Source organism: Phacochoerus africanus, chromosome 2 (assembly GCF_016906955.1).
Source record: "Phacochoerus africanus isolate WHEZ1 chromosome 2, ROS_Pafr_v1, whole genome shotgun sequence".
In the NCBI taxonomy this organism is placed as follows: Eukaryota; Metazoa; Chordata; class Mammalia; order Artiodactyla; family Suidae; genus Phacochoerus; species Phacochoerus africanus.
The window spans coordinates 73,090,494-73,099,762 of NC_062545.1; the positions used below are offsets into that span (position 1 = coordinate 73,090,494).

Sequence of the window (9,269 nt, forward strand, 5' to 3'; positions counted from 1 at the left end):
AATTCTATTCTATGGAACAGGAGATTTTTTTTGACATTTTTAGCACTTAACCAAATTGATATGAAATCTAAGATATTCTATGCTTTATAGCAGAAACGGTGGCTGGAATAATTAAGTAATGTGTTTAAATTCTATTCTACAATTTGGTGCTATTATTTATGTTCACAGTACTCCTCCCCCTTATTCCATGCCATCCTTAAATGCATTAAATTCTATGCATTTAATATTTTGATCTATCCTGGGTTTCTTTAGCTAAGCTTTGTTCCACACCCAGGAACTCTAGCCTGCTCCAACCGAGATAGCAGAGAAGGTTACAAAGTGAATGAGCCTTTCAATCTAGTCCCTGGGCTAGAGCTTGTTGAATCAGCTGGAAGAAGTCCAGCCTGACTCTCTGTGGGGATATGCTGCCCCCTGCTGGCCGTAAGAACCCCTCCGCTCTCAAGAGTCAAAAAATAAAATAAACCCCTCCTTTGTGCCTACTATAAAAGCCTTGGATTTTTGAAGTCTTGTAAAGCTAGTAAACCACAATGAGCTTCCTTGACTATTAGTTCCTTTTTACCCTCTAAAGACTCTCAAAGAAATTCTCTCAGGTCTTGAGCTGCAACCAAACTAGAAAACAAATGTAAAGTGTAGGAGATGTATTATTTTCAAATGCAAATTAGGTAGGATGATGCCTACCTCTAAGCATCCTGGGGATTTTTTTTCTTAAGGAAATGAAACAAAAGGAATTGGCTTTGGCCAGCTTAAATTCTTTGGTTAGAATTTAAATTCCACTGTGTTCATAAGGAGGTGAGAGAGCCAGCCTTCATCCATGCTGATGGAATTATGGAAAGGAGTTTGACATCTTATCAATATTAAAAATACATGTCCCCTTAGACCTCACAGTTCTAATTTTAGGAACTTAGCCTACAGATATACTTGCAGAAAGACAAAAGGGAATAAGTTCAAGAGTATTTTTCAGCACTGCTTCTAACAGTAAAGGATTGGAAATCACCTAATTATCCACAGATAAAGCCTCAACTAAAGAAATGGTGGCATATCCATATCACGAAATATTATAAATCATTGAAAAGAGCAAAAGAGCATATATGATATGTACTACAAAGAAAAATCTCCAAATAAGTGGGAAAAAAGTAAGGTACAAAACAGTGTATGCACTACCATATTGTCTGTGTTTATTTATTTTTATTTTTTTGTCTTTCTGCCATTTCTTGGGCTGCACCAGGGGCATACGGAGGTTCCCAGGCTAGGGGTCGAGTCAGAGCTGTAGCCACCGGCCTATGCTAGAGCCACAGCAACACGGGATCCGAGCAGCCTCTGCAACCTACAACACAGCTCATGGCAACGTGGGATCCTTAACCCACTGAGCAAGGTCAGGGATTGAACCTGCAACCTCATGGTTCCTAGTCAGATTCTTAACCACTGAGCCATGAGGGGAACTCCGTATTATTTGTGTTTAAAAAAAAGAAAAAAGAAATGAACGCTGCTGGGATTGGGCACCTGTGAACCTCATTTGCATGGAAGATCGGGATTGGCTTGCCTCTTGGGTGGCCCGGGCAGTGTTCATTCTTTGCCATGGCAGGTCCGGGGGCTGTTTTCCGCAGTCTGGGTGCCTTGTCCGCAAGTGGGGCCTTAGGATTGGCCTGCTATGGGGTGCACAGAGCCCAGTTTCCGGATGCCTATGGGAAGAACCTCTTTGACAAGACCAACAAACACCACTTCTTACACAGCCTGGCCCTGTTAGGGGTGCCCCTGTGCAGAAAACCCCTCTGGGCCAGGTTACTGCTAGCTTCTGGTACTACGTTATTCTGCACCAGCTTTTACTACCAGTCTCTTTGTGGAGACCCCAGCATCCGGACTTTGGCCCCTGTAAGAAGGAGCCTGCCAATTTGGGGCTGGCTTGCCTTGGCTCTTTGAGTTTCCTTGTGTTGAATTTCTGGGTGCTTTTTCAAGAAATGGAACAGGGAGGGCATTAAAAGAGAAAGGCAAATTTAAAAAAAAAAAAAAAAAGATGGAGTTCCTGTTGTGGCTCAGTGGGTTAAGAACCCTACAAGTATCCATGAGGATGTGGGCTGGAATCACTCAGTGGGTTAAGGATCGGGTGTTGCTACAACCTGAGGTGTAGTCATAGACCAGATTCAGATCCCACATTGCCATGGCTGTGGCATAGGCCTGCAGATGCAGCTCTGATTCGACTCCTAGCCTGGGAACTTGCATATGCCTTAGGTGTGGCCTTAAAAAGCAAAAATAAAATAAAATAAGAAAAAGTGATTATTTCCAAAGGGATAGTGAGAAATGAGAACTGTACTTGCCACTGAGGAAGGGAACCGGCTGGCCAGGGCATAGAAGTAAAACCCTTTTTTCATTACATACTGGTTAATACTCTTTGAATTTGGTGCATTATTCATTCACAAATAAATAATCGTTTAAATAAAATAATGTTAATACAGTCTGGGGGGAGTTCCCATCGTGGCACAGCAGAAATGAATCCAACTAGGAGCCATGAGGTATGGGTTCGATCCCTGGCCTCCCTCAGTGGGTTAAGGATCCTGCATTGCCATGTGAGTTGTGGTGTAGGTTGCAGACACAGCTTGGATCCCACGTTGCTCTGGCTGTGGTGTAGGCTGGCATCTGTAGCTCTGATTCGACCCCTAGCCTGGGAACCTCCATATGACTCGGGTGAGGCCCTAAAAAGATAAAGGACAAATACATATATAAATATATACATACAATCTGTGGCTGGCTCCCATAAAGCAAAGGTGTGGAAAACTTTTTCCAGCCCCTAGGGGCTCAGAATTTCATCCCCCTTCCCTCAGGAACCCTCCATCCATAGTTCATTGGTTTCTGATCAGAAATTACAGCATTGCCTCAGTTCATTCATCCTACAACAACTATGAGACCAATCCTCTTAAGTCCAGACGCAAAGGCACATGCAAAAAAGCTTTCTGGAGAAATGAAGAAAAATGAAGAACAGAGCTGTAGGAAAAATAAGGAGAATTCACTTGGCACTTTGTCCTCTCTGTGGTGCCACATTTCGCTCCCTCATTTTGTCCTCTGTGTGGTGCCTTGAGCTGCCCAGGCTGTGGAGGAAAAGAAGAGCTTGGGGTTGGGCCATTTGCCTCAGAGGAAGGCCTGAACTAGGTGAGCTCATTCCCTTTAAGGGATATTTTTAAGATTCCCCTTCCACTCCTGGGCAGGAGGTTGGGTGGAAACCGAACGGGGTAACTCCTAGGGTGAATGAAACTCTACTTCCTCCTCACAGAGGAAGAATCTCCAGGCCACAAGAGTGCTACATCATTTGCCATTTGCATGTGGACACTAAATGATCCTTTGCTTGGAAATAAGAAAATTAGAAGAGTGGTAAAGTATATGTATTTTTCATGCTGACACAGGAGGGAAGGGGCAGGGCACAACCTTCAAGAGAATGACATCGCGCACTGTTTGTAAATGACGTGATTCATAGAAAATCCTAAAGTGCTACCAGAAAACAATGGGAGCTCATCAAAAAATTCAGTAAAGTTGCAGAATAGAAAATTAATATCTCTTGCATTCCTAACACTAACAATGAAAGGTCAGAAAGAGATTAAGGAAACAATCCCATTTACCATCTCATCAAAAAGAATAAAATACCCAGGAATAAACCTACCTAGAGAGGTAAAAGGGAGTTCCTTTATGGCTCAGTGGTAACAAACCTGACCAGTATCCATGAGGACTCAGATTCAATCCCTGGCCCCGATCAGTGGGTTAAGGATCTGGCATTGCCCTGAGCTGTGGTGTAGGTCGCAGATGTGGCTCGGATCTGGTGCTGCTGTAGCTGTGGCATAACTGGCAGCTGCGGCTCCAATTTGACCTGCAGCCTGGGAACCTCCATATGTGTGGGTGTGGCCCTAAAAAGCAACAAACAAACTCTGAAAATGATAAAATGCTGACAAAAGGCATCAAAGATAACACAAACAGATGGAAAGATTTACCATGTTTTTAGATTGGAAGAATCAATATTGTCAAATGATTATACTACCCAAGGCAACCTACAGATTCAATGCAATCTCTATCAAGTGGCATTTTTCAAGAACAACAACAACAACAAAAAATGTTTAAATTTATATGGAAACGCAAAAGGCCCCAAATAGCCAATGCAATCCTGAGAAAGAAAAATGGGAGTTCCCCTTGTGGCTTCACGGAAATGAACCTGACTAGTATCCATGAGAATGTAGGTTCGATCCCTGGCCCAGCTCAGGGGGTTAAGGATTCAGCATTGCCATGAGCTGTGGTATAGGTCGCAGACACAGCTTGGATCCTGCGTTGCTATGTGGCCTGCAACCGTAGCTCTGATTCGACCCCTAGCCTGGGAACTTCCATATGCTGCAATGCCTCCAACTGTGGCCCTAAAAAGCAAAAACAGAAACGAACGAACAGTATGGTACTGGCACAGAAACAGAAATATAGATCAATGGAATGGGATAGAAAGCCCAGAGATAAACCCAGACAGTCTCTTTGACAAGTGATGCTGGGAAAATCAGACAGCTACTTGTAAAAGACTGAAGTTAGAACATTCTCTAATACCATACATAAAAATTAACTCAAAATGGATTAAAGACCTAAATGTAAGGCTGGATCCTATAAAACTCTTGGAGGAAAACATAGGTACAACATTCTTTGACATAAATTGCAGCAATACCTTTTTGGATACATCTCCTAAAGTATGAAAATATAACCAAAAATAAATAAATGGGACCTAATCAAACTTAGTCTTTTGCACAGCAAAGGAAACCATAAACAAAATGGAAAAACAACCTACAGAATGGGAGAAAATATTTGCAAACAAGGGGACAAACAATGGATTGATCTCCAAAATATACAATTAGCTCTTGCCACTTTATATTTTAAAAAAAAATCAGGAGTTCCCGTCGTGGCGCAGTGGTTAATGAATCCGACTAGGAACCATGAGGTTGATGGTTCAATCCCTGGCCTCGCTTAGTGGGTTAAGGATCTGGCATTGCCATGAGCTGTGGTGTAGACCGGCAGCTGTAGCTCTGATTCAACCCCTGGCCTGGGAACCTCCATATGCTGCAGGTGCGGCTCTATAAAAAGGCAAAAAGACAAAAAGTAAAAATAAAAAAAAGTCAAAAAATGGACAGAAGATCTAGTAGACAGTTTTCCAAAGAAGACATACTGCTGGACAAAAGGCACAAAAAAGAAAAGATGCTCAACATTACTAATTACTAGAGAAATGCAAATCAAAACCACAGTGAGATATCACTTCACACCAGTCAGAATGGCCATCACCAAAAAGCCTACAAACAATGAATGCTAGAGAGGGTGTGGAGAAAAGGGAACCTTCCTATACTACTGGTGGGAATGTAAATTAATACACTCACTATGAAGAACAGTATAGATGTTCCTTTAAAAGCTAAATATGGAACTACTACGTGATCCAGTGATCCCACTCCTGGGCATCTATCCAGAGAAAACCCTAATTCAAAAGATACAGTCACCCCAGTGTTCATTGAACACTATTTACAATAGCTAAGACATGGAAACAATTTAAACAGATAAAGGAATGGATAAAGAAGATGTAATACAACCATATAATGGAATATTACTCAGCTGTAAAAAGGAATGAAATTATGCCATTTGCAACAACATGGATGGACCTGGAGAGTATCATACTAAGTGAAATAAGTCAGACAGAGAAAGACAAATATCATGTGACATCACTTATATGTAGAATCTAATTTTTTAAATGATACAAATAAACTTATTTACAAAATAGAAATAGACTCACAGACTCTGAAAACAAACCTATGGTTACCAAAGGGGAAACTATAAGGGGGTTGGGGGATGGGGAAGGATAAATTGGGAGTTTGGAACTGACATATACACACTACCATATATAGAATAGATAATCAACAGGGACCTACTCTATAGCGCAGGGAACTCTACTCAATATTCTATAATAATCTATATGGGAAAAGTATCTGAAAAAGAATGGATATGTGTATATGTATAATTGAAACACATTGCTGTACATCCGAAACTAACCCAACATTGTAAATCAACTATACTATACTCTTAAACAAAATTAAGTTAAAAGAAAAAAAAAAGAATGACTTAGCCACTGAGGATATGAGAAAAACTGGTTAGAAACAACTGGGTCCAAGATGGTGGAATATTTGTCTGCAGTAGATGTCAAGCCTCATTATAGGCTCACTGTAATGCATCAGCATGCTAAATGACTTTTGGGCAGCTGCCATGAAGTTACAAGGCCGACCACAAAAGGCCAAAAAGTGGGCCCAGTTCTGGAAATCTTCACCCCTTCCCCAAGATAGTTGGAATAATCCTTGTACCTGTTAGCCTATAAAGTTAGTCAGCCCTGGAGTTCCTGTCATGGCACAGTGGTTAACAAATCCGACTAGGAACCATGAGGTTGTAGGTTCGATCCCTGGCCTTGCTCAGTGGGTTAAGGATCTGGCGTTGCCATGAGCTGTGGTGTAGGTCACAGACGAGGCTCAGATCCCACGTTGCTGTGGCTGTGGTGTAGGCCCGTGGCTACAGCTCCGATTAGACCCGTAGCCTGGGAACCTTCGTATGCTGAAGCAGCGGCCCTAGAAAAGGTAAAAAGATCCCCCCCCCCCAAAAAAAGTTACCCAGCCCACAAAAACTAACCTATATCTCTGGGTCTCATCTTCTGAGATGGCCTATGTGCTATCTACAGGGTATGACTCTCCCAGGGCCACTCTCACCTTCTGAGACCAACCTCATTCTGCCAAAGTAATGTCTATCTCTACTTTCACTTTACTGTCGCTCGCTCTTGAATTCTTTCCTTCGCAAAGCCAAAGACCCTCACTTAGCAGCCGGTCCTAGAAACTCGCCCGAGACCTGGGACATGACCATATTCTCACTTCCCATTTTCCAGCAAGCACTTTACAAAGTATATTAATAAATCTGCTTTTTACCTATGACTTTGCCTCTTGCTGAATTCCTTCCACGCCAAGACATAAAGAACCTGAGCTTCATTAAGTCCTGAGATAAGTTGTGCCATTTCCGTTGGAAGGTTTTGGCTTCAAGCGCCATCTGAGATAGGCAGTTTCAATGCTTGTATGATTTTTAGTCTTATTTCCATATCCCTTTGTTTTCCCAGGTCCTTCACTTTGTTAGGTTTCAAGCTATAAGAGATTAGTAAAAATTTAAGTGGCTGGGAGGATTGGATTAAATATTTTTCCAGGAGTTCCTGTCGTGGCTCAGTGGAAACGAATCTGACTAGCATCCATGAGGACAAAGGTTCGATCCTTGGCCTCGCTCAGTGGGTTAAGGATCCGGCATTGCCATAGGCTGTGGTGTAGGTTGCAGATGCAGCTCCAATCCTGTGTTGCTATGGCTGTGGTGCAGGCCAGCAACTACAGCTCCGATTGAACCCCTAGCCTAGGAAACTCCAAATGCCTCCAGAGCCATTAAAAACTAAATAAATAAATAAATAAATTTTTTTTTTTACAAACTTAAAGAAGGTTATAACATATAACACAATGGTCCATTTAATGAAATGTTACATTGAGCCTGAAACAAAAACCACATTTTCAGGCTTTGTGAAATCCTTTCTAAATCTGGACATGGTTGTTCAAGATCACACAATATCTAAAGCATATGCTGCTTACCTCCTATCCAATATAGTTTCAAGACGTCACCTTGCAGAAGAACCATTCTATAATAGTCAGCCACTAAAATAAGACTTGGCGAGGGGTTCTCCTGTGGCTCAGAAGGTTAAGGTTCCAGTGTTGTCACTGCAAAGGCTTGTTTGCTGCTGTGGTACGGGTTCAGTCCCTGGCCTGAGAACTTCCACATGCCCCAGGTATGGTCAAAAAAGAAAGAAAATAAATAAATAAGGCTAGGTGCTTTTAATGAGGTAGGGTGAAAAGGGATCTCTCTATTGAGAGTCATATATTTGTATCTCTAAGTTTTTTTTAAAAATTCTCTCAATATTCTTGGAGTTCCCTTCGTGGCTCAGCGGTTAACAAATCCGACTAGGAGCCACGAGGTTGCACCTAGGTGCCGTGAGGTTGCAGGTTCAATCCCTGGCCTTGCTCAGAGGGTTAAGGATCCGGCATTGCCGTGAGCTGTGGTATAGGTTGCAGACGCGGCTCGGATCCCACATTGCTGTGGCCCTGGTGTAGGCTGGCAGCTACAGCTCCAATTAGACCCCTAGCCTGGGAACCTCCATATGCCGTGGGAGGGGCCCTAGAAATGGCAAAAAGACAAAAAAAAAAAAATCCTCTCAATATTCTTTTACATATTCTTTCTTTTTCAGGTTTTAAGAGTAACATAGGCCCAATATAGAAAAATTTGGAAAAATCCAGGAAAGTAAAAGTACAGTAAGTAATATTAAAATTACCCATAGCCCACTAACCGGAAATAACCACTAGTGATACAGGTTTAGTGTTTTCTTTTGTTTATATATGTATCTATATATTTAGATTTTTCTGGCTTATTTGTTTGCTGAATTAGGAGCAAAGTTCTATAAAGTTGTTTTTTGTTTTCTTGTGGAGTTTTTGGCCACCCCACAGCATATGGAATTCCCAGGCCAGGGATCAGATCCGAGCTGCAGTTGCAGCAGGCAACACCGGATCCCTTATCCCTTATGCCGGGCCAGGGATTGAACTTGCGTCCAAATGCTCCAGAGATACCACCCATCCCGTTGTGCCCCAGTGGGAACTCCTATAAAGTTTTCTATCTTGTTTTCTTGCACTCAATAGAAAACAATAAAAACAATCATAAAATTTGAGGCCACATTACAAGGTTAATGAAATAATGGGGTGACCTGTGCAGATGGCCAGGGTTTCTGCAAGATCCAAATTCACCCACATACTCCTGGCTTCAGTTTGGTGCACTGGTGGCATTTCTCTGCTCCAGATATTGATGGGAATGATTCAGGGTTCGGGAGTTGGCAGGACTTCCGGGACAGCAGTGTCAGTTTCCGGACTCTTTTGGAGCTAGGAGAACACTGGGGGCTCCATATCCTTGCTTACCAAGAAAGGATGTCTGTGGTTCCCCTCCCCAGCCTTGTCCTCCCTCTCCACTCCCCAACCCTGGAAGGACTTTTGTGCACCCCTATTAGAATTAGAAAAAGGGAGCTGATAAGGATGAGAGCCCCAATAGCATTGTATCTGAATTTGTGTTATCTTGGGACATATTTTTGGCAGGCTTTACTGCTTTACTGTATTTTTCTTGTCATTACATATTCCTCAAACACATTATTCATAATGACTGTACAAAAT

General features: G+C 42.3%; 1 protein-coding gene across 1 annotated transcript; it reads left to right on the plus strand.

Annotated features, from left to right (window-relative positions):
* The first annotated feature begins 1,575 nt into the window (after nucleotides 1-1,575).
* On the plus strand, nucleotides 1,576-1,990 carry LOC125121042 (transmembrane protein 256-like). The gene has a single exon (XM_047769365.1). The coding sequence runs from the start codon at nucleotides 1,576-1,578 to the stop codon at nucleotides 1,915-1,917; it is 342 nt and encodes a 113-aa protein (XP_047625321.1). The 3' UTR covers nucleotides 1,918-1,990.
* The last annotated feature ends 7,279 nt before the right edge of the window (nucleotides 1,991-9,269 follow it).